Source organism: Uloborus diversus, chromosome 6 (genome assembly GCF_026930045.1).
Source record: "Uloborus diversus isolate 005 chromosome 6, Udiv.v.3.1, whole genome shotgun sequence".
NCBI classification, from domain to species: domain Eukaryota; kingdom Metazoa; phylum Arthropoda; class Arachnida; order Araneae; family Uloboridae; genus Uloborus; species Uloborus diversus.
The window spans coordinates 107,389,451-107,416,543 of record NC_072736.1 but is presented as its reverse complement, the minus strand read 5'-3'; the positions used below and the strand labels follow the sequence as shown (position 1 = coordinate 107,416,543).

The following is a 27,093-nucleotide window of genomic DNA, read 5'->3' as shown; positions in this document are numbered from 1 at the left end:
GTAGAAGTCGGGCGGGGGAAATTGCCATCTTCCTGGCTCTTCTAAATGACGGGTCTGAACTGCGCTATTTCTAATGAGTATGCAGGGAATGATGCCTCGTGTGCAGTGGGCCAAATTTAGTCGATGCCCTGTAAATAGCAAATACTCCCGTACCTAAGCTAAAATACAAAGATTTTTTGTTCAATATAGCAAACGTCCGTTACTGTTTTTGTCGGAGGTTGAAGGGTAAAAAGCACAATTTAAAGTTCAACCCAATCTCTCCCCCCACCTCCCCACACACAAATAGTGATGTAGTGATGTTTTTTCTACCTTAATTTGTTTTATGTATTACAGGCGAGCACATAAAAAGCCTACATGCAGGCACTCGACGCCTAGGAAAAGAGCCTGATGGTAATAACAGCGAAGTCTCAACTGAACAAGCATAGGAAAACAGTACAACGGAACTTCGGCATTTTAAGTAAACTAGGATTTCTCGAACTAACATCATGTTATGATTATCAAACATGAAACAATTAATGAGTATTAATAGTTGAAAAAAAGGAAGTAAATAGAGTATACTGTGTTATACATTATAACTCTCTAAAAGGGGTTCTCTATTTACTCTCTAAAAAAAGAAATAACATCATTTTGATGTCAATAAAATTCTGCTTTTCTAAATTTCTTAAGAATTTACATTCTTCAAGAATTTTTAAAGTGTTACACGTATTTGCGAATAATGTTGTCGCATTTTTGTAATCATTATATTTACAACCATAGCACTATGGCACAGCAATCAACTTTCAAAAAAAAATTTAAAACAAAAATGTTCAACGAAAAATAAAAGGAGTAAGAGAGAAATGCACAATATGCTCATACACAAAATAAAATAAGATAAAATAGAGTAAATTAAAAGATAAAAATTAGAATCTTGTGTACTTTTTTATGTTCGCTCCATGTACCTCGTTTCAAAGGTCAACAACCTCTGAAAGAAATGACTTTATTTATTTATTTTTTGATTACAATTTTGGGGAAAATTCCAACTTCCGGGTGCTAATCGTGGAACCAAAAAACTCTTAGAGTAAAAATCTCGAAAAATTTCGGAGTTCAATGTTCCTCCTAAAAGGAACACAGACGTTTTCACCAGCACTTCATTTTTTCCAAGCTATTAAGTGACAACGCCCCGTTATGTTGTAGGTGAATGCTCGAGCTTATTGCGTGCTTACAGTCTCAATGTTTTACACGCAACGAGAAGATTCTGAAAGATCAATAAATAATTACTTCCGAGGAAAAGTCCTAATACGTGTGTTAATGTTTTACCGAAAAAGATTCGTAAATATTTTATAGCCTCGTTTAGAACTTTGCGCATGGAATCTTGCACTGCAGTTTTGCCAACAGCTGAAGGGCCAGTTGAGGTAAAAGAAAGCATGTGGTAAATGGCAAGAGACTCTATCAACATCCTTGTGGTAATTTTTGAAATTAAACTGTTGGTGAATGAAGACTAGGCAAGCGCAGTGTCTCCCCCCCCCCCCTGAGGTCCGTACCTCATTCTAAGATCAATCTAACGGATTGGAGCAATTATAAAATTAAAATAGATTGAAAAACTTTTAGTTAACGTAGGAAAACGTGGAAAACAATTTGTTAATTCAACATTACCTCTCAAAATTATCAACACCTCCCTCTCCCTTCCTCGATCTTGCTAAAAAATTTATACACAAATAAAAGCATTTAAAGTGTATCAAATGAAAACAAAATTATTAGCAAACCAATTTAAGCAAAAAAAAAAAAATAATAATAATAATAATAATAATAATGGAAAACTGTTTTTAGTTTTTCTTTAGAATAATTTGAATGAGAAACTTAACTTTTGATATTATTTGCTCAGGCAAAATGGTGGTTTTTAATGTAAATCTCAAAACACCTTCGATGTTACGATGCGAGGTAAATGCCGCTTTCTTATAGTTTTAGATCGTTGATATGGCATCCGGTAGAAAAGGAGTTGAACGACTCGATTTGAGGAAACAGTATAGTTAGGAAAGTCGGCATATATTGACGATAACGGTTAACGGCGTTGTTCCGATCTAACAATTTCTCCCACCAATCCAAATATAAATGAGTTAGTACAAGGTCAAGCGTCAGGTTATCGCAATCAGAGTATCCAATTTCACCCATAATTCACTCCTTTCAGTCAAACATCTTCCATTATTTCTCAGTCATCGTTTTAACTCTGCTGTCCCACGATAATTGCTATTTGAACAAACTAACTGAAACCCATTTAGATTAGTATCACGATCATGAAGAACATTTTCATGCATCAAAGGTTCGGCTGCTCAGCAGACCATCAGAATAAATATTTGGTTCGCAGTTTTCAACTGCTGGGACAGGTTTTTGTTACATTTGTAACGCAAATTTCATTCTGAATGCAGCCGTATTTTGCAGATGCATACTTGAATTCTGAAAATTATTCCTTTGACTGCTAACTGCTCTAAGTTGAGGTGCTTGGAGTCAGGGCCCAAGTAACTAAAAGTGAGACCCTAGGCCCGCATTAATTTGGAAACCCACTGAAGACTAAGCAGTGGCTGATTTACAGGTTTAGGGCACGCCGGGATGCACTTTTGGGGGCTTCTTTGTCTAATCACTGATCTATGTATAAATGATTTATCATGTGCATTTATGAATACCCTCATAATTGTGACAGAGTAAATTTGTTACGGGCAGAATGATTAAAAATTTCCCTTTAGGGAAGTTTTTTTCCCCAATTAACGTGTATTTTTAAAATAATAATTTTTATTATTTTAAAAATACAGCTATTTTTCATATAGTTGCAATGCTATGCATAACTCTTTAAGAACATTGGCGGCCCTTAGAAAGATGGAGCCCCAGGCCTAGGCCTAATCTGCCTGTGCCATAATCAGGCCTTGCTTGGAGTGATCGGTGTGTCGGCAGAGGCGAGTGTGGTGGACCAAATCATGGGCGTTAGATACACGCTACAGTTTGGTTTACTGGTTTGAAGTAACATCATTAAAAATATGAATTGAATAGGTTTCAAAATACTGTTACAAATTCTGTAAATAGTCCTTGTTTCTACGATTAATTTGTTGTAATCTAGCTAATTTTGGCGTTTGCTCCATTAATTTTCATCTAAAATTATCGCAGTAACTTAACTTGTAAATTGATTCTTGTAATGAATATACAACCTCACAACATTCGTAGAATGTATATGGTCCCCGGATAACAGTTGTGAATGGAATAAAAAGAAAATATGAGAAATTGATAGAACGTTGTATGATTTTCTGGATATTTCTTTGCTGGTATAAAACGCCGGGCGTCTTGTGAATGAAGAGGAGAGCCAGTTTTGCTTTCTAACTGTTTAGTCTCGTTTTTCACTGCTGTCTGTGAATGTATTAGCGCTTGCGCTGTGATTTTCGAATTTGTTCTTTTCACGTATTTTGGGTTTAAATGCGTGGCGTACTGAGTAATGTACAGTGTTTAACGATATTCGATTAATTGCTGGATGTTTGCAATTGTTACCTGCTCTATTGTTGATGATTTGTAAATAAATGCATTGTGTTTTTATCAAGATAGGAATCGTTATTTCGAAGAAAGTTTGAAGTTGCACTGAACTCGTTACAATATGTCCAGTTTAGACAGGCCCCAGGTCAAATTAGTCTGTTTTGGAGTGAAATCAGTACTTTGAAATAAAATAAATTTATTACTTGAAATAGTATCTTGGAACGGCGTATCGGTAAGTGGAAAAATACTGGCGCCTTTCGACCCCGCTATATCTCTTCGACCACGCTATATCTTCATCAATGGCTGCACATATCGCATCCCAGCAACACCAATGACGCAACTCAAACAATTTAAAAAACGAACAAATTATTGATTTAAGATCTATTATAAATTAAATTCTCTTTCTTGCCCCAAAACTTGCACAAAGTTAATTTACGTAATTGGTACGTGGTGACGAATAAACGATATAACAAATAACGACACATCATTAAAATAAAACTCAACAAAAAGTTAGCTTATATACCTGGTACGCAGTGGAATATCAGCAATGCGATAAAGAGTGAAACATCATTCAAATTTCATAATTTAGGAGGAAACTTTTCGAATTTGAGTTAGGCACTATAAATTTTAGCAACAAAAACCAACCACTTCACATAACATGATAAATGTTTTGCGCTTATTCAAGCATTTGAAAATAAATCAATCAATGGCCAACTTCGACTTCTGGAATTTTAGAAACTTTTACTTCAACTCCGGCTACCACTCCTTTACCCCACAATCAATCCTACTCCTACTCCACGACTCTGACACCGACTCTTGTAATCTAAAGTCTCCTATTTCCGACTCCGACTGCGATTACTTTACCCCAAAATCAGTCCACTCCGACTATTGTCCGCTTTCCATGAGAAGGCACTTGACTCCGCCTTTGTCGCGTGGTATCCGATGATCCTATTTCGCTGTTTTCGTCAGAAGGCATGTTCGAATCATAGCACTTTGTCGTGAAAGCAGCAGTTTTTAAAATGTAAGAATAACGAAAGTAGAAACAGATGAAGCGAGTGATTTTAAGGACACTGACCTTTTTTGCACATTAAAAAGCACGCCAAAGTTAAGGTTGTCTGGTTGTCTCATTTACAAGCGCGGGGATATGATTACCGATCACCCGCGCGTAAAATGGAGCTCTGCGTTCGAGAAGACTCGAAGTGCCTTCTCGTGGAAAACGGATAATACATGGCTCTTACTCCGCAGCGCTGGTTAAAAGTAGTATTTTGCAAAACTTCGATTTTCCCCAATGCTATTTTTTCTTGAAAGGGGTTGTTTCCTTCAGTCAAAAGTAGTACTTTTAGTCACTGAAATTGATAGAATAAGCAAAAAAAAAAAAAAAAACATGGACCCAGAAAATTCTTTTATTTTCCCAACAGTTATTTTTTAATTATTTTTTTTAAATGTCCGATTTTGCAAACAAGGCATGGTCTTGATGACGTCAGAAATGATGCTCTTTGACGCATTTTGTACCGCGTTTCCAAGTTATGATAATCAAGAAGCGAATTAAAATTGCGCTCTACGCTTGCTATCAACCATGCCGTTGCCAATACACGTGAGTAAAGATGTGAATTAAATATTTTGCTCTGTGAATGGCAACACAGAACGGCATTTCATAATTTGTGATGTCATCGGCAAGAAATGTAAACAATGAAAGCGCACTGATTTTAAGTAATTTTTTAAAAATATTTTACTTAAACAAATTATTTAAAAAATGGTTAGATCCTATGTTTTTAAGCATGTTCTTTCAGAAAAAAATACTTTTAAAATTTTGGAAACGACCCCATTGTGTCAGCTCTATTGCCGGGGTGTAATATGCACTAATTTGTTCATTACTCACCTAGTGTGCGTCTGATGAGGTATAGCTGGTCGACGTCCGATTTTCCGGGCCACAGCGCCTCTCCACGTATGAGTTCGGCAGCAACGCAGCCTACGGCCCACACGTCCACGGCTGGACCGTAGTGCGTGTCCCCGACCAGCAGTTCTGGGGCGCGATACCAGCGGGTGGCCACGTAATCCGTATAGTTCTCGCCAGGACCTATGTAGAGTCAGAGAAAACATAACTCTTTACGATATTTGAAATAAAAAGAATCGAATACTGGAAATAGACAAAGCTGTTTTAAGAGACATTTTTTAGAAAAAAGAAAGAGTCCCAACACCAATGTGGTTGAAACTCATTGACGATTAATTATTTTTGTCTTACAGCTAACCACTAAGTTGACCAATGAAAAAGAAAATCATTTTTGCAATGCTTAAATTGTTTTTCCTCAAAATATATTACTAAGAGCCTTTTATACTTTTAGCATTCAATCAGTGCTTCTGCTACATTTTAAATACCTCTTTGGATTAGAAAAAAATTAACTACTGGCAAGGGCGTATTCAGAGGAGGGTCAAAGGGTCGGCTGACTTCCCTGGGACAGGAATTTCATTATGATTATTATTATTATTATTATTATTATTATTATTATTATTATTATTATTATTATTAACCTTTTTAGATCCGAAAAAATACTATAATATGGAATCAATGTTAAATCTTTTTTGTTTGGCTCTGTAAGATATTTCTTCTTGTCACGAAGTTTTTAAAACTTGAAATGGTGTCTACTTACACTTGAGCTACTTTTTTATAAACAGGGAGTTGCAAAAATAACGATCCATTTCCATTAAAACATTCATTTAGTTCAGTATTCATTTCTTTCACAAGTGTTTGAAGAAATGCTCTCCTTAGAAGAAAGAGTAGCCCTCGTTTCCACAAAACTGGGTGGTAAAACAAATAAAGTGGTACGTATGTCAGTTGAAAAGGCGAAATTGCGGAAAACAGCCACCAATCTAACCAATTCACCTGATTTAACACCCCTTGACTTCTTCGCTTGGAGTCACATCAAATCTCTTGCCTACTGAGTTAAAATGACAAGTCTGCATCCGCTGAGGATAAGGATTGTGGAAGCAGACAACAGCATCATAGCTTATCAACTGAAGGATAGGTTCCATTCTACGGCGAAACGTTGGTCTCTGTGGAGTGATGTACAGGGTTGACATAATTTTATTTTAACTTATGTTCCTTGGTCTGTGTATGTATTCTTTTCTTTCATTAAACATGCTGATAAGAAAAATGGATTGTTAATTTTAGAACACCCTGTATAAGAATCATTGATAATCGTTCAAATAATTATTCGAAACATATTCAGATAAAAATAACGGATAATGTGTATTTGCATACCAGCCTAAAGTCCTGAATCTAGAATTAAGGAGCGACACGTCCGCCATCTTGGAGCTAAACGATTCTTTCTTCCTATGTCTGCTATGGTGAATTAGCGTGTTTTGCTTCTTGATTGTGATTTCTTGTTAACTCTATTTGTTAATCCACAATCAAGAAGTACCACAATCAAAAAGCAAAACACGCTACTTCATTTTAGCAGGCATAGGAAGAAAACGGCATTTTGCCCCAAGATGGCGGACGTGTCGCTACTTAAACTGCGATCTCGAGCTTTATACCAGCCTTCTCAGTATTGCAAGAATAGTTTTTTCTTTTTTTCATTGCATTAGTCCAGATTAATGAAACAAGATATTTACTTGTGATAAAAGTTTCAAATTTTCAGTACTTTCAACGTAAATGGATTTAAAAATTCATATACATATTTTATATATAGGTTTATTTACTTACTTAAATTTCTAGCGAATCCAAAATCGCAGAGTTTAACGATTCCGTCTTTGGTCAGAAGTATGTTTTCAGGTTTGACATCCCTATGAATGCACTGCAAAAAAAAAAGAAAGATGGTTCGTAACCATTACATTTTCTTTACTGCAGTATTAGAAATATAATCGAATTTACCAGAAGAAATTGTAAAATTGTACAAAAATCACGTTAATGATTAAATTCTTTAACTAGATAAATCATTAAATCCTTCTTTTACACTCATGTCCAAAATTAAGGTCACAAACATGTTGAGGAAGAAAATATTCGACGTATGGACAGGCTTTCGAGATCTTCGGATCTCAATCCTGTTGAACATGTTACGGATGGTCTAGGAAGATGGCCATTTCACAACGTAACCCCTCTGCTAATATCCTCCAAGAGTTAAAAGCCGCTGTTTTGGAAGATGTGCTTTGATGCCCCAAGCATTTATTGACACCCTCATATTAGGCAAGCTTTTCCCGAGACAAATGCTTTATCTCTTATTCATAATTTAGCAATTTTTGATATACTTTGTTTCTTAATTCCCAATTAAAATATTTTCCATGTTGTTGTTATGTTTCTATGTTCTTTCTTCCATTGTAATATACCTCTGAGTCAAATTGCGTGGCAACACAGTGAATATTTTTTCAGTTTTCGCAGATTTTAGTTTGCGTCCTTAATTTTGGACAGCAGTGTACTATGAGATTGACAGAATACGTCATTCAAATTCTGAAAAAAAATGACTAAGTTTGTTTAGTAATCGACTTTCCGACGAAGGACTCTACCACAAGAACTTCATTTTAAAAAAATAAAAAAAAAATATGTGTCGAAAAATATTAAACATATTTTACTTTTAAAAAACTGCCTATAGGTCCCTTATTAAAATGTTGTTTTAGAGAGTACGTGACAGAATGAGGAAAATTTCCATTTCGTCAAATCATTGGTTTTAAAGGAGGGGAAAGGTGTCCAATGGCATAGTCTGTACACCACAAGGTTTCAGCATGTGAGACCAGGTTCAAATCTCGACCATAGAATGGATCAAAAATAACAACGCTTTATTTTGTAAAACTGAAAGTTTTGTGAAACAAAACGTTGCTATTTTTAATTTTACTTTTATGCGCAAAGGTATTTATTTACTTTTTATTTCCTTTATGGAATGGATGTTATTAATGGGTAAGAGCACGAAAATCTTTAGCACATTTTCCGATCATGTTCTGGTAATTCGAATCCCACTTAAAATGGTATTAGGTCTTTCAGTGATTCATAGGGGCACTTGGTGCGAGGCCTGATTGGACAACTATATCGCATCCTGGCAAGGAAAGTGACGTAACTCAAAAAACAGCAATGGAGAAATAGTTTTACGCAATAGCAGTTTTAAGCGATTTCGTCACAAATATTACAATACGCGCAAAACATTTTACATGTTTCCTCGTTAGTTTTTGCTTTCTAAGTTAATAATGTATCCTTAAAGTTTGAAATTTTTCCTTCTAAATTAGGTAATTTTTACGATGTGTCACTATTGATTATATTTTGTACGCCTCCACGCATCAGTTATGTAAGTTTCGTGCGAGTTTTATGGCAAGAAAGGAAATAAAATTTATATTTTAATTCAATAGTTAGAATGTTTTTCCAAAATTCTGAGTTGTGTCCCTTTTGTTGTCGGGGTGCGATATGTTCCCCAACTATTGTTTATGACACGAAGTTTTTCTCATCACAAGGTAAGTACAGACCAGAAAACTATGGTATTAAAATTTATACTGTTTATAATAATAAATTTTCTTCCTATTCGAAACAGAAAGAAATATTTCAAGGGATGTCAAAGAAGTTTAAGATTCAGTGAAATGCATCGAAAAAGCTAGAAAAAAAATCTATAGAATAGTTACCAATGTTGTCTATGAACTCGACAACTGTTCTTCCAACATATGAAATTTCATTGCGAAAAGATCAGCGTAGATCAACTTTATATCAGAAATAAAAATGCAGGTTTTCTGCGATATTTCAAAACGATTGTTTCTAATCCATTACTTATGTCATGAAAAAAACCCTTCATTACAAAAGTCACAGCAATGACACTGCTTACTCAGTATTTAACAATTATGTTAATGAAATCAAAAGTTCATTCAAAGTCATACCCAAAGCATGTCAGAAGACTAGCGTGATCCGAGGAATTAACGTGAAGCAACTGATTCCGAAGACCCATTGACAATGTACAAGAACAACCATTCATCGTCTCCGGATTTTCATATCAAAAGCCAAATTACTGCGAACATCGTAAGGATTAGAATAATAGTGATGTTGTAAATTCAGGCATTGACCTTAATTAGTATCTAATCTAATGACCTGTTATTGCGTGTTTGGTGGGGTATTAGAAGTTTATTAGAGAAAAATTACCCTTGTTGGATCTTTGATTTTCTCATTAACACACTACAATCATACGAAATTTAAATCAAAATGTTTTTCCTTTTGAATTTCTTCTAGATTTTTAAATGGAAACAGATAAAAGTTATGGATAGCTTTTCTAGAAAGCTATCGATTTTCGAAATTTGACGGATAAGTATTGATAAGTGTTAAAATAAGAATTTTTTAAACACTAATAATAAATAAGGATTTAATAAGTGCTGAACAAAACTTTGGCCATTTTCAGGAAATGTCTCTTATGTGCCGAATTATCCCGGGTGTAAACCCGGGATAATTCGGCACATAAGAGACACATAATTCGGCGGCACATTAGGTAAGAGGCACATAATTCGGCGCAGGAATACACAGGAACACCGTTGAGGTTATTGCTTTTCCGGGAAAAAACTCTCCTTTTTTTTTTTTTTTTTTTTTTTGGCAACTGCTCAGAATTCAAATATATTTCTTTGGCGTTCCGGTGCTAGAAAAATTTCGAATTCTCCCCTGACAAAAACATATTTAACTGAACATGTTACGATACATGCAATGAACATATTTCTGTGGGCATTCTAATTCATAAAGTAATGCGAAAAAGAGAAAAAAAATTCGGTGCACAGATGATCCCTGATAGAAGCTGGTGCTGATTAGTTTTTTGCACTTCAATGGGGAGGCGAATCAAACATTGCTCGTTTTAATCGTGACTGGTCAAGAAGTCATGGAAGGAATAATACAGAATTTGTTGCACATTGATTATTCTTTGGCTTTAATCGCTACAAATGGGAGAGGATGCGATTGGATTTCCGCCCCTAAAGCGTGGTTGCTATCTCTGAAAAAAAATATGTTAGGGTTCCCCAAGTGAAGTTGGTATACAAATTGCTACTAATAGAGATTGCTTCTGATTCATTTTTGCCGTCGATCACTGCATGGGAGATGACGCAATCGAACTGGACTAACCTTGATCGTAATTTACTTCGTCTCAAGAAGTTTTGGCAAGGAATCAAACAAAAGGTGGTATTCAGTTGTACTTCAATGGGAGCTAGTGATGTAGCAGGTTGCGTTTTACTGCCAATTAATAGAAGGGGGTAATTGAACGCACATGCATTTGGCGAATCGAAACGCAAAAAGAACGTTATCCTCGTTTCATATGACTACCATTTCTTTAAAACGTATGTAATAAAACAAAAATTGGTATTGTAGACCGGGGCACGTTTACGCAGTGCCCTTTTTTTTTTAAACGAATTATAACTGGAGAACCAACAGTCATAATAGATTGATGCTGCTCTCTGGCACATATTCTCACAAGTTTTTGAGTATCAGTCGAGCTTCGGTATAACATGCAGAAATAAAAATCTGTTTTTTACCAAGTTGAGTAAGTTTTGTGATGAACGTTTTGAAGCTCATTGTGAATAAATAATACTTAGTTAAGAAAGAAAATTAGCAGAGTCTTATAATTTTTTGAGAATTGTACTTGTATGAACTGAAATGTTATAATTTTTTTTTTATTTTAAAAATTAATCCAAACTTGGCAACGGGGCAAGTTTATGCGTTGACGTCGGAGCACCTTTACGCACGTTCTTACGAGTTCTTACTTCGAAACGTGCCATGACGTTTTTTCGCTCCGAACTGTCTGAAACCTTTTTAGTATTTTCAGGCTATTTAGTTTCGAAAACCAATATTTATTTTTTAATGAGTTCCAAATTCGTATCTTATAGGTTACAATCAATTAGTGCTGTCTTCATGCCCATTCAGCTTTTATTTTATACTCCATTCAATATATAATAAATTTTCTTTATTTTACCGATGGTAAGACTTATGTTCAAAACACCAACAAAACACGTTAAATATCAAAATAAATATGGCTAAACGTGCCCCGGTGTCCGGGGCAAGTTTACGCAGCCGACTTGAACTCAAAAATATTTTTTTAACGGTTAAATACACAAACTGAGCAACCACTGAATATACCAATTTTGACTCCATTAACTACTTCATAAAATCGCCATGTCTAAAATTTCCTAAGTTAAAACAAGAAAATTCATTCAAAAACAACCGCGTAAACGTGCACCAGTGTACCCTTCACAAATAACCCTCACATGACCCAGTACTGACTAGCCTCTGCTCAAAAAAAAAAAAAAAAAAAAAAAGAAAAGAAAAGAAAAGAAAAAAGAAAAAAAAAGAAAAAAAATCTGCTGGGGTTGGCTCAGTAGAAGATTTTTCTGCTGGAAGTGTGTCTGCTATACATCAAGAGTTGACGCAGAGAATCAATCAAACGTTTGTTCATGTACTGATGGATCCCAATAGGAATTGGTGCGGATTTTTTTCGTGACTGATATATTTGAACAAAAATGATGCAAAAGCTGAAACATAAATTTGCAGACAGATGACTCCTGATAGGAACTGGTGCTGATTTGCTCTCAACGCCATTTGTTCAAAGCGAATGCTGCCTCTTTACTTATTAAAAAAATTTTAATATGAAAGAAAAAGAAAACATTTTCTTGAGTGAAACAACATGCTACTTTTATTTCCTCAATATCACTTATGACACAGCATGTGTATCAATCGAAAAAAGGTTTGAAACTACTATTTTTCTACCAGTATTATTCCTCTGTAAATAAATAAGAAAAAGGTTACCAGTTTCCGTTATATTGAAGTACGACCCGCAACTTTTGAAGATATGTTGTAGTTGTAACTTTTTCTTTTCATGAAATTCATAAACTTTTAACGTAAATTTACATGAAACTTTGCATCCAGTTTCAAATTAAATTTATGTCTATTTACTATATTCATACTTACATAAAAACATTGCAATATAGTTTTAAAAACATATAAGTAACACGATACATAAGCAGCACTGATTACTTACATTGTGCTGATGACAGAAGTTAATGGCCTGTAGGGTCTGCCAAAGGATTCTTTTTGTTAACAGTTCTGGAACACTAAAAGAAAAACAAAAGCGATTTTGTAGAAAAATAATTCGAGAAAAAATAATGAAGAATTTTAATACAACTAAAGGGTGTTTTTTTAGAGGTATAAAACTTAAGGTTCAAATAAAACACCGTTAAATGATATAAATCGCCATAAATGTGGCTTTATTCGAAAGATGACTCTTTGCCATTTTTATTTAAATGTGATTTCTGGTATATGGCCACTTCGGCTGGCTTGTAGAAAGTCTAATCGGGAAGTCCAATTTTCTATCACTTTTTGCAGCAATGGGGGCCGTATGTGAGTCATATGTGGCGAATGTTCTTGTCCAAGGCGTCAATCGTCTGTGGCTTGTCGGTGTAGCTGAGACTTCACACAGCCCCATAAAAAATAGTCCAACTTAGTTAAATCGCATGATCTTGCAGGCCAATTCACGGGTCCATTAAGCGAAATTATTCGTTCATCGAAAGTTTCTTTTAATAAATCAATCGTGACACGCGCTGTGTGGCATGTTGCACCGTCCTGTTGTCTATTCATGATGAAATGGCAAACCAAACTAAACACAAAACAAGTGACAACTATCAAAATGGCCGACAGATCAAACAGTGTTCCCGACTTAAAGTTCTATACCTCTGAAAAACACCCTTTATAATTATTTAAATTGTCTTTCAGAGTGATGAATACCATGAAGAGATGTGCGATGTACCCGTAAACTTTCCAGTACCGGAAAAGTTCAATTTAGTATTGTAGCAGATTGTAAGGCCTGAAAGGTGTAAACTTTCCTTCCGTAAGCGGTAGGACAGTTTTTTTGGAAAATGCATTTATTTCAATGTATAATCAAACTTTCGCTTAGTACATTCTCCTTTCAGGCTAGATTCTAGGATCTGGGCAAAATGGCACTATTAGGCGGGAGAGCACATTCATTTCAATGTGTTATCAAACGCGTTCCTTTTACTCCGAATTTTTTGGGCATTGTCAGACATGGAATCCCCCAATATTTTAGAGGTTTAAATTAAAATACCCCCCTCTATAAGTCAGCAGAAAATAATGTTTAAATTCTTCGCATTATCGGTGCTATCCTTTGTAAATAGCATTGCGGGTAGTGATGTTCTGGATATCCGTATCCATATCCGCGGATATTCGAGGGACAATAAGGATCTGTATCCGTATCCGGTATTTTTTGACGGATCTTAAACGGATCTTTTCTATTCTAAAAATTCTTAAATATTTGAATAAAAAACTATTAAATTCTGTTTAAATTAGGTTTCATTCCCTATTTAAATTATGAGATATCATTTCCGAAGCTAATTTGTATCCCCCGTCGCAAAAAGGAAAGGGTAATAAGTGGGAAATTCTTGTTTTTGTGTTATTCTCAAGCTTTATTTTTTGGGTTTTAGCGATTTTGGATGGGAAGCGGTCCGTGGGCCTTCTGATTCAGAAACTTTCTTAATACTAATTTCGTATAAATTGGGCTTAAATTCTAATCCATTAGGTATTGTGTCCCAACGACCACTTCGCACTACATTCACTGCAAGGAAATATTTGAAAGTTTTTCTCACTAATTTGGCAGGATGGTACGCTTTCTTAACATGTCCACCAATGACACTTTGTATGTAGTATAAGCTTACAAAGGTCCATCTCCAAGTCAAGTTTATAAGTCGCATGGTCTATGATCAAGAAGAAAATAATAATGATTTGGAATATATTTTTCAGGGAAAACTTGAGTTCACCTTTAATTTTTAAGAAAAAATGAATACTGTCCCCGTAATATTTCACGTTTTTTGAAGTATTACTTGAGAGAATGTTTCACTTTTTTTGTGGCATTAAAAGAAATAAGAACACTCACCCTTTTGGATGTTTTTCCAAAATGTCTAGAACTGTATGGTCACAATACTCGAAAACGAGATGCAATTTTCTCTTTCTTCGGAAAACCTCAATTAAGTTGACCAAATTAGGATGCTTCAGTTGCTAAAATAAAAAAAAAAAACAATTAGTTGATTCGAAAAAAATTTCATTAAGAACAAATAACTTTGACTTTAACATGACAGTAAAAGGTATGTTTTACCAAAAGTTAAACCGAAACATTTCGAATAAAATAATGTAAAAAGTCACCATCTTTACACAAACTTGATTTTGTTACTTTGGCAATACTCCTTTTTAGAAACTTTTGTAGTTTTCAAAGTCGAAGTAGGTTATTTCTTCTTTTAAGAGAACGAAGGGCAGAAGATGGTGGGTTAGCCTCCAGGCGGCATGAAGTTAAATTTCTGCTTAGTAATTCAAAAGATAGAGTAAAACTAGTTATTTTATTTATCATGAAAATCACTAACAAAGAAGTGACTTAAGATAAATTTATATTTCTGACAATTTGAAGTCCGTATTTCGAAAAGATGTGTAACTCTCAATCCAAAGTTTCTAAATTCTATTGTTATTATTATTATTTTGTTATCAAACGTAACTAAAAAAAAGTTACTGTTGATATATAGTTAGCGGTGTTTATGAAAAAACCAGAAATATAGATCATATTCTGCTTGAATCTAGAAACTTCGTAAAAGATTTAAAGTTTAAATTAAATTATTATGTACACAGGGTTTATACTCACTTCGGATAAAAAATTTCCATGACTTTTTCATGTTTTCATAAAAAATTTCATGACCTTGTTATACGAAGAGAATAGTACTATTTAATATCAAACTCTCCAATTTTCGGAAATATGCATTTAGTAAAACATTTACGTGAATGCCACTACCTCACCGAAACACTTACTTGTTTTAGTGTCAGTACACACTATATAGAAACTAATTATAATCTGTTCTTATTTGTCTTTAACATATAAATTTAAGTGAAGTAAAAATATAGAAAATGCAATATACTAATGCTTGAATGTCTACTAAATAGTAATGAATAGGGCAAAAATTTGCATGTCATTAAAGTTTCAAATAATAAATTTACTTTATAAAAATAATGCCCTTAGGTGTTAACAGTGCATCTAACTATCCCTGCAACTTGACAGTATTTTCGTTCTTTAAATTATGAAGCCAAGTTTTTCAGTAAATTCATTTATCTAAACAAGATATTTCAGCTGGCCACATGAATCAGTTTGGAGATATTTATGTTGGACACCACTGTTTTAGAGTATTAGAATTCCCCTATTTCAATGTTCTATCCCCAGACAAAAGTATTGATTTTCTAAAGCCTTCAACAATTTAAGATAAGCTCTGATATATTTAATAATGATTTTTTTTACGAGTGGTTGAAATGAACTCAGGTGCAATTTAATTACTTTTTAAGTGGGCGAGGCAAAATCAAGAACATGTAATTCACCACTACAGAATATAGAATATAAAAAGTGCTGAAAATAATAGAGAATTCAAAATTAGTGATGTCCCAGTGGTAAAATCACATTACAAAAAAAGGCGGACGGCTGGTACACAAGCGGATGCAACGGGATTCCAAAACTCAAATTTATTTTTTGGATCAATCAATTTTTCTGTATTAATATCTTTTACAAGCAATACTTTTGAATTACTCAAGATTTTTAATGCTCTTTTAGCTACTGTTAACTTTCTTACTTCTCAACAAAAATTTCCATGACTTTCAATAAATTTCCATGATTTTTAATAAAAATATTGACTTTCCATGACTTTTCCAGGTCTGAAATTTGTTTATTTTTTTCCATGATCCGTACGAACCCCGTAGGTAAAATACCATTGAAGGATTTAGTATCATAAGCATCTCAAATTACTGACATTGTGTTGCATCGTCTGACAATTCTGTTAATTAAGAGAAATTTAGGGAAAAAAAACTTTTTCTCTCCAAGCGTTCCTTGTTTGTTCAAAAACTGAGACCAAAGAATGGCTTCAAGGTTTTCTGATATTTAGAGTCAGTTGGAAAGACAAAAGTGAACAGTTGAAGTTCTTCCATATCTTTAAGTCGATTCAACGTGTGATCAAATTAAAAGCCTAAAAACAATTAACAGAAGACATACAAAGCTAAATGGATGGTCAAGAGTGGATAACTCATAAAGACAACTCATTTCTGGCGCTCAACTTATCAGTGAATTACAAAGGCTCGGAAATATTCAAACCAAAGTTTTAAGTAATACTTCAAATCAATATAGGTGTTTCAATGAATGAGTTCAGATTAGCGAACACATTAGGGATGTGTCATGACTCGTTCCTTCATGAACGAACGAGTCTAAATGATGGACTCCTTAATCCTCCTACGATCTCCCAAAAAATTGAAAGGCCGTTCTTTTGAACGAAGATATTTATTTTATATAGTTCTTTCTGACACATTAAATTTCCTAATTAAAACGTTTTTTTTATGTCTTTTTGTATTATACTTTCATTTTACGCATTCAAAATCATTTTTGGTTTTATATTCATCTTCAAAATGTTTCATAGGACGGCATTCAGCGATTTTTTATTGATTTATTTAATTTTCTTTAAAGATAAATTTTGCAAGTTTTTTGTCGTCACGTATGTTTTATTTATTTTATTAAATAAAGTTTGATAATTTAATTTTGTACCGTGCAGGAATCGAACCTGCGACTTTTGGAATGGAAAACTGATATCTTACCCCTCGGTTACCAAGAAATTGTTCACAAAAGCAGCTGTGAACTATAATTGCTTTACACAGCTAAACATCAATAAAATATTTTTTATGAAATTTTTTGGTACATTTTGTAACTGTTAGTTTATTTTAGTTGATTTTCCTTAAAAGAATATAACGAAACCAATCAAACATTTTAAATGTACGTGAGTGTGTCTTGCAGAAAGATCACCTGAAACATTTTTAAATGAACGAAAACATTCACATGAACAAGTTCAGTCTACAGGTTAAAAAAATGAATGATTCTCCGATGAACAGATCATTAAAAAGAACGACATTGCCCATGTCTAGAACACATAGCAATCGGTGTCAATTGGATGAACAAAAGCAGTTTTGGTTGATGTTGTTTTCTCCGCGTTGATACTGCTCTAGCACAGAAACAGCTTTTACGGAATTCATTAATTTCTTTCACTGATGATTCAACAAAATCATCAATGAATGCAAGCTGAAACATCAGCAGGGGAATGTAGGGAAAAGTGAAATGGTGAAATATTTAGTCTGTTTTTAGCACCACCTATCTGGTAATAATTTAACTGTGTAGTAACACGCGTATCCTATTCTGTTCAGGAAAAAGTAACTCAAAGCATATGATAAAACAAGCAATCTTCAAATAATAAAATAAGAAATAACGTCAAAAAATGTGTGCTTTTTGACGTTGTTATTTCGTATTGTTACAAATTCTGTCATCTAAAATTATTGTAGTAACGTAACCTGTAAATAGTTTCCTGTAATGAATATACAGCCCCTATTCATTCGGCTGAAGTATGCGACCCCCCTCATTTCTGAATGATAAAATTTGTGAATGGAAAAGAAATAAAATAACGGTCTACGATTTTCGAGAAGAATTTGGAATCTTGTGGAATGTTTGAGAGTTCTCTTTCGGTGTATATAAAAAGCCGTTACGCATGATAAAGAGTTCAGTTTCGGTTGAGAATTTGTACTGAGAGTGAATTAGCTCTGTTTATTGCGAGGCATTTTGCTGTGTTGTTTTACGTATTTGGATGTAAATATATGTGTAACTGTTGAGTTTACGGTGTTGATTGACATTTGCTTAATTTCTGATGATTAATTTAGCAGTTGTTACCGATCTTTCCTGTACATAGTGTAAATAAATTTCCTGCGTTTCCCTCAAGAACTGTTTCTTCATTTCAAGAAAGTGAAAGTCGCACCGAAACTTTTAACAGTATTTTACTTTTTATGCTCAAAGGTATTTATTTAACCTAATCTTCAAATATTCACACTGTAACATACTTAATACTCATACTGTAATATTTTGTCGTTAGCCAAAAATTATATTAAAATGATAAAGTTCTTGTTATTCACATTTCAAATATAAACTGATACTCATTAACATTAAGTATAGTATTTATTTATACAATTTTAAGCTTATTTTCATTTTAAATGTTTTGTACCATTAGTTAAGTGCACGGGGGACAAAGTGAAGTACATAGTTGTTCATTTCGTTTACTGATTTAATAACTTATCAAATCACTTAAGTAATCATTTACTCATTAATAAATTTATATTAATTAGTAATATTAAAAAAGAAGGAAACGTTTCCACTTCTTTTCAGGTGAGAATTTACTTCCGAAAATATAAAATAAAGGTTCAATGCAAGTTTTATTATAAAATTAATTGTTCTTTCTTTACGTACTGCAATAGTCAAAACAATTTTTTTTTTTTTCATAACTATTTCACTTTGCTTCACATTCCCCTACTTTCAATTGCGCAAAGCAAAATGGAGCTCCATATGAGTAAGCCATTTACGCAATGAAATATGTACCTAAAATAATATAGTTAATCCACATCGATTAGGAAAAAATATGTAAATTACAGCTTCAAGGAATTGAATTTTACAAAAGTTATCCACAATTAGAGAAACAAAATCCTCAGATTTTGAGTAACGGAAACAAGCCGGGAATTTTGAGTAATAAATCGGGAACGTTTTGGAACATTGGGTCAATTAACTCAATGATTTTTCTCAGTGATATTAGGCTAAAATCATAAATATGTATGATTTCTCAGAAGATATCACTGCTATGCTGAATATATTCTTGTTGTTTTCTCTATTACAAAGTGTTGTTTAAGGAAAATTGAAAAAACTGAAAAAACTTTCTTTAGCGTGAAAAATAATTTAAATTTTTAGTTAAAGTTCGAAAATAAGTAAGCAATTCTTGCTCATATCATCAAATATCATTATAAATCAAGTAACTTAGTTTAGTATTATTATAAAATATATTATCTTAAAATTATTATTGATAATACCCCCTCTCGAAATTATAGGTAAATAAATTAATTTTAGTTCATGATTTTTTCAAAGCTCTTTACATTACCTTCCGCAGACATCAACTTTAGAACCAATTGATTCCGCCAGGGCAAAAAGCAGTAAAAATAATGTAGTAGTGTTAGAAAACTGACAGGACTGGGAGGTTTAGTCAATAAAATATAAGTTTTAGCTCCTAAAAGCTCAAATAATTCACCAGTATCGCTTTCCAATTAGACATAAGTCAATAAGTCTACAAGCGTTCATCTCCAAAAAAGATCTGAAATTTACCTTCAACATGCGAATCTCTCTGAGTGCTATCTTTTTGATGAGGGGATCATCTTCTGTTTCCACATATTTTTTGATGGCTACCAGTTGACCATTGTCCCGGCTCCTGCACTTGAACACCACTCCGTAGGATCCTTCGCCTATCTTGGACACCTTCTCGTATCGCTCCATCAAATCTGCTGGACGACGTTTGGAACAGCTGCAAACAAAAACTAAGACACATAGAATCGAAGACCTGAGTGTGGCAATAGATTCTGTTTCAAAATATGCTTCGCCGTTTGTATAATTATTGGTGGAATACCTATTCAAAAGGGAAACTTTGTCCAGTTATACGATAAAGGCGCCGAATAGGAGTGCCTTTCATTTTTGTCGCCCACAAATAACACGAGTAAGAAATAAATAGCAAAATTAAGAGAATAATAAAATTCTGGATCCCGGGAATTCGCAGCTCCAGAGCTCGAATACGCTACCTTGCGATGATTTACAAAATTGCCGAAAAAGGTAAAATATTAGGTATAACATTCGTTCCACGTGTTCCATTTTGGGCAAAACAAGCAGTTTGTTATGTGTATTTTTTTTTATTTGTGTAACTCATCATTTGGAATAGTCATCCGCAACAGTGTAACACCAAAAGTATCACCTAAAACACTGTGAGTACACATTTTATTTATCTTGTTCTGAGTGAATTTGAATAAACATTAGTTTTTCATTTCAATGAAAAAAAAGCGGACTTAACAACATGGGCTGGACCACCACCTCCTATATAGAAAGCCCTATCACTGGTTTCGTCACGTGACCGAAAAGAAGAAATTTCCCGATGAAAATCGCTTTAATTTATATAGCTTAACATACTAAAGCTATTATTTGGTGAAAAGTAGTTCACAAAACATACTGACATTAATCAAAGGAGAAATCAAAAGTTTATTTTCCACAAGTTAAAGCTCTTTTTTTCTTTAAATTGAGCAAATATATAAGAAAGAACTTAGGGAATAACAAGATTGGAGTAGCCAAAATTTTCAATACATTTTATCATATCCGTATGATTTTTAAGGAGTCTTATTAGATTCGAAAACTAATGTCTTGATTACCAATATCATAACGAAGTAAACATAAATGAAAAATTTATGACTCATGTTTAAACAAGAACGACATACTTTAAATTTCCCCATCCACTATCGTAGTAACACAATGGCTATCAAAATAAAGTATTCTAAAAGTGTATAATTGAATATGAAACGCGTTCTGCATAAATACGAAAATATACACGGGAATTATATTAATCATGCATCATTATCTGCAACAGAAATTAATCAAATGAATATTTGCGAAACAAAAAGCAATATTTTAAAAAAATGTCAGTTGTGAGTGAAATTTTTTTTCTCGTTTACTTTCCCTGGTGACATAAATTCCATCTTTCAATCAATTAAAACATGTTTTTAGCTTTATTGTTACGAATTTTAGTGAAGTTAGTAGCTGCATTCTATTAAAATTATTGAAATGATGACAACACATTTAGTGATCAGAATTTCTTTTATGCAAAATATAAAAAAATATCTAAAATGTTAAAGTTCTGTAAATATTTCTTTCATTGCAAAAATGGAATTTGTGAGAAAGAACAAGGATGGTTTGAAAAAGAAAACAAATTTTTTTACCTGTTTTTATGTTGTAAATTATATCCATTATAGATTATTAAATATCAAAGATTTTAATTTTTTTATTTTTCATTATAGTGTAATATTACTAAAATGCTTTTATATTTGCTTAATAAATTTAACCATAAAAAGGAGTTTTAGTAAATCCAGGCTAAACTCTGCTGTCAGTAGCATAAGTGAAACAAATGGCAAAGAATTCGAAACTTAATTTGAGATTGGCGCTCCGGTTGGCGAGTGCTGAGAGTGCTAAACAGCCAAATAAGGATTTGACTAGGCCGTTTTCTAGTACGTCATCGCCCATTTAAGGCAACCACTGAAGAGGTCTTCTTGTAGATAGTGATGGCTGAACACCAAGGTCAATGCTGAAAAATTACTGCTTTTCCTTCCACATAATTGATTTAAATAACCTTGTTACTACAGCATCTAACTGAAACGGACAGTATGCAAATAAATATTCTTGAAAATATTTATCGCAGAAAGAATCAAAAAATCCAGAAAAAAAGTTAAGAATTTGAACAATAAAAAATAAAAGATTTGAATTTTTATCCTAAAATAGTGCGCCAACTTTACTTTATTGCTCTGCAAAAGCTGTTATTATCGGTGGAAGAGTTTCGCCATGGTTTATAGGGTTATGGTTTCAGTATTGTGTGAAAGAATAATGTATCTTGACAAGATTTCGCTTATCAGTTAAATCATTTCCATGACGAATGAATTAAATGCATGATGATTTAAAACAGAACTTCCACTACATATCTGTGAACATTTTGTAGATGATTCACACAACAAGCATGACAGAATTTAATCATTTAGTTGAGAAATAGAAGCATATGAAACAGCGAGAATTAAAATAAACCGATTCAAAGAAATAACTCAATTGCATAAATAAAACAATTTGCGCCAGCTAAATAAAAGAATGAAATATCATCTTCCTCTTTTGATATCCAATCATATAGTCATAGAAATAAATTATCTAGTATTGAATGTTACTCTTAACAGTGTTACGGTCACGTATGCGCACTATGTGACAAAAATGTCAACAAAAGCCGGGTCACGAAACTGGACATAATACTTAGTAATGTATAGAAAACAACAGTACAAAATGAAAATGTTGTTCGAAGCGAACCAAAAATTTATGAATATTGAATTCAACATGTTGAAAATGGCTGCTTCAGAACAACTTACTGTGTGTTTTGCATTAATTTTTTACTTTCGTAATACGTTTTGATTCCTCATCTCTTCCTACACGGGTCAGAATATCCAAAAGACTTTGAAACATCTTTTCAAAAGACGAAGAATAAAAAAAATCATACATACGAGCAAAAATTTCTGTCATTTACTATGCTTAAAAGCAATTTATATGTTACGGAGTGCGTTTGTTTTACCTTTTTCATCCGCCATTGAACAGTGGCTGCAACGTCCCCTATAACTTGTTGGAGTTGCGAATAGGGTCATATCAGTTCAAAAGCTTAAACTAAAAATTTTAGCTACGAATTAAATTTGAAAAAAATACGAAAAAAGTTTGGTTACACCTATGCTTACTATTTTAGAGTATCGCAAAAGTAACCTTAGATAACAAGCGTTTAAATTTTATAAATTGATTATATGCGCTACAAAAAAATTGTTTGTAGCGAGTCGATTCGAACCTGCTTGAGGCGTTTTTGATACCAAACCTACTGTTCATTCCTAATCATTTGAAGATAACCATGCGGGGCAATAAACACTCACAACACCATTTTCATGTACCCTTAAACTTCTCCATTTCTTTCTTTTTAGAAGAAAAAAAAATTGCTTTGCCCCACATAGTATATTTTGCTATATATTGTGCTCTGGGCCATTTCTGCTTTTCTCTAACCTGATTGTTATTCTTAATGAAAAAATTAAATTCGTTCTGAATTTAAAAAAAATGTGCCACAGTGTTTAAAAAATAAATAAAATTCGACAATGAAGTTTTAAAGAATTCACTTATGAAACAAAAAAACCAAAAGTACAAGTAATGTGCTAACATACTGTACTACTGTATTTATATTGTGGTGCTTTTTCAAACGAAACATTGGTTTTGAAAACAAATAAAGTAAAGTAAATTTTCTCTATGAAGATTTTTTTTTTTTTTTTTGATAAGCTGAACTCAAAAAAAAAAGTATTAAAATTTTTCCCATGCAAAAACTATTGGTACAATCAATATAATTTTAAATAATCAAGACCCAGCTCTCCATTTTTGAAAATCTTTCTCGGCTCTCGCAGGGGGCCATGGCCCCATCTGAAGCCGCCACTGCATGAAAGCTGCTTCTGTTCTTCTAGAATTTTCCCCACTGTAGATGATTCCCTCGGCAACATTAATATTGCTCCAACCGTACCCTGTTTCAACTAACTCCAGTCTCCCTTCACTGCGATTCAACTGCAACTTAACCCACTTGAAAGCGTAGCCGATCATGACTGAGATGAGCTGATTCGACTAAGTCGGATATTTCATCAATTGACGACAACTGGAGATCGAAGGTCAATAAGAAATCACTGTCGAGAAATCTTTTAAGGAAGGCAATGGCCTACAGTCAACTTTCTACCCAATTTATCCAATTATGAGGATGACGTTTCAGTAAAAAATCAATGAATAAGAAACGATTCAAAGTTCTCTCGACCAAGCTACGTTGGAAAAATTACAAGAAATTGATATTCGCAAAATTTTGCTAAATTAATTGGGTTGTTTCCTTCAGTCAGAAGTACTACTTTTAGACACTTGAATTTTCCCAACAGTTATTTTCTTATTAATTTTTTTAAAGGTCCGATTTTTCAAACAAGGCGTGGTCTTTATGACGTCACAAATGATGTACTTTTGGCGCATTTGTCTGCCGCGATTCCACGTTATGATAATTCAGAAGCGAATTAAATATTGAGCTCTACGCATGCTATCAACCATATCGTTGCCAGTACACATGAGTAAAGAAGCAAGTTAAATATTACGTTCTGCGAATGGCAATACTAAATGGCATTTCATCATTTGTGATGTCATTGGCGAAGCGTAAACATTGAAAGCGCACCGATTAAAGTAATTTTTTAAAAATATTAAACTTAGTCACATTATTTAAAAAAATGGTTAGATTCCATGTTTTTAAGCATGCTTTTTCAGAAAAATAATACTTTTAAAATTTTGGAAACGACCCCATTGAAGTAAGTATTTTCTTTGTTAATGAACTACAATTCATAACAATACATGCCTTCACTGCAGTTAAAAAAATCATCCCATTCCATTTCTACAAGAATAAAAATCTAGGAAATGAACTAAAGATCATACTTTCATTGGTTATAACTAAAATTTCCGACGAAATTTATTCGATAACAATTTCTCAAAATCTGAGTAAACAAAACTTAATTGATCATTAAAAATGACGCTCTGTTTGTGAACATTAGTTGAAGAAATATTATTTTCCGTGGAGTAGACCAATATCCAAATCTTCTTAAAATACCAAATTGGGATACTTGCGGATTCGGAGTGAAAATGATTAGCTCCGGTTCCGACATCGACTCCGGAAGTTTTAGAACCTTCGATTCCGACTCCTTTACCCCAAAGCAACCACGAGCAGAGTAGCAAACTTTGGAGCAAAATGATCAACTTCGGCTCATACTCTCGGAACTTTAAACCTTCAACTCCCGACTCCGACACAACAAAATCAATCCGACTCCGCATCCCTGGTTACAAGCAATCGATATTTGCAAGATTTTGCTAAATTAATTTAAAAACGAGTAAGTATTTTTTATGTTAATTAACTACAGTTCACTATGTTATACTGTGCCTTTACTGCAACAAAAGTTCCTCCTATGCCATTTCTAAAAAAATTTAAAAAATAAAAAAAAAATTAATTTGAATTTTGACATTTTGAATTAAAATTATGTTTTTCGCAATCACGAGTGTGTGTGTGTATGTAGGCGTGTTTGTGTCTGTGTGTGTGTATATGTGTGTTGGTGTGTATGTGTGTGCAGGTGTATATGTATGCGTGTGTATGTGTGTGTATATGTGTGTGTTGGTGTGTATGTGTGTGTGTGTGTGTAGATAGGATATGGATGCAACATGGAGACGGTTTTCGCTAGAGGAGCAGCATCGTGAAGCCAGTCGACGGTGGTGCTACAGAGGGAGGCGGGGGGGGGGGATAAAATCATAGGAATTCAAAACAGTCAAATGAGAACAATAAGCAATATGATTGCTCAAAAAATATAAATTAATTTGAATTGGCTTCTTGTATTCAAATTATGTTTTTCGCAATCACGAGTGTGTGTGTGTATGTAGGTGTGTGTGTGTTTGTGTCCAGGCATGAGGTTGTGGGTATGTGCGTGTATAGGTATGTATACGTATGCGCGAGTGTTTGTGTCTGTGTGCAGGCATGAGTGTTTGTGTGTATATGTGTATGTAGGCATGTGTTTGTGTGTGTATGTAGGCGTGTGTGTTTGTAGGCATGTGTGTTTGTGTCTGTGTGCAGCCATGAGTTGTAGGTGTGTAAACCTGGAGACGGTTTTCGCTAGAGGAACAGAATCGGGAGGGACCGGTCGACGGTGGTGCTGCAGAGGGAGGCGGGGGGGGATTAAATCATAGGAATTCAAAACAATCAAATGAGAACAAAAAGCAATGTGATTGCTCAATAAATATAAAATAAATACGGGAAAATAAAATAAGGATCATATTTTCTTAGATTATACCCGTAGAAACTTATTCGATAGAAACTCATCAGGGTTTTTATCGAATAAGTTTCTACGGGTATAATCAATGGAAATATGATCCTTATTTTATACATAATTTAATACATAATTATTAAGTGTATGAATAATTATGTATTGTACACTTAATAATTATGTTTAGTTAATATTAATAATTTAATACATAATTATTAATACACTTTAATACATAATTATTAATACACATAAAATATTACACATAATATTTTATACATAATTAATTTCATACATAAAATCTAAGAAAACGAAGATAATAGTTCATTCAAAATGACACTCCATTCGTGAACATTAATTGAACGAAATACTGTTTACTGTGGAATGTAAAATTACCTAAATTTTCATAAAATAGTAAACAAATCGTTTTTGCATTAGAACACAAGCTGCGTAATAATTTCGCTGGCAAAGTATACTTACTTGATTTGATGGTTCTCAGGCTTTTATCGACATTTCTAGATATTACCATTATACGGCATAGAATGTCCTTCCGCATTCACCGGCGGCAGCATAATTTCAGTTGTTCCATTTCGAGCTTTACAGCATTTCTATGTTAAGAACCGAACGGTAAAGAGATACGGGCACCATTTGACAACAAAAATTATTCCGGCGAGGTGGACAAGTCGCACAGAGTGTTGTGGCAGGTGCTGAGGCCATTACCATGGCAACCCTTCGTTTAATGCAGGTAGAGGCTGACATTATTGTTTAGTTTAATGCCACGTGATCACAAATCAATTCAGAATTTTGCACAACGCTTAATCGTTATTGAGATACGTTTTCGTTTTGTTTATCATCAACAAAATTGAGTTCATTCCAAATAGATCTCTCTCAGACTTTTTTTTCTTCCGAAAATGATTTTGAAAGATCCATCGTGCAGAATTTTGAAACATTCATAGAAAAATGTTTTAATTTAAGATTTAAGGGAATTCGAAAATTTTATTTTTTGAATGAACGACTCTTGGTTGTCAAGCCGAAATTTTCGAATTGCATAGATAGTTAAAAAAACAAAATACCTCTCTAAGGAGCGTATTGCAATTACAAAACAT

At 33.5% G+C, this 27,093-nt stretch overlaps 1 protein-coding gene across 2 annotated transcripts in view; it reads right to left on the bottom strand.

The window, feature by feature from the left end:
- The window catches only part of LOC129224154 (cyclin-dependent kinase-like 4), a 31,647-nt gene extending 4,988 nt beyond the window's left edge, over window positions 1-26,659 (bottom strand). Inside the window, exons 1-6 of one of the 2 annotated variants that reach the window (XM_054858570.1) lie at window positions 26,468-26,659; window positions 19,683-19,891; window positions 14,364-14,485; window positions 12,459-12,531; window positions 7,193-7,283; window positions 5,369-5,566 (exon numbers count right to left, since the gene is read on the bottom strand). In XM_054858570.1, the coding sequence (XP_054714545.1) occupies window positions 5,369-5,566; window positions 7,193-7,283; window positions 12,459-12,531; window positions 14,364-14,485; window positions 19,683-19,891; window positions 26,468-26,543 (769 nt within the window). In that variant the 5' untranslated portion in view covers window positions 26,544-26,659. The remainder of the gene's footprint in view (window positions 1-5,368; window positions 5,567-7,192; window positions 7,284-12,458; window positions 12,532-14,363; window positions 14,486-19,682; window positions 19,892-26,467) is intronic. The other variant, XM_054858571.1, reaches the window with a different exon arrangement.
- Window positions 26,660-27,093: the final 434 nt, after the last annotated feature.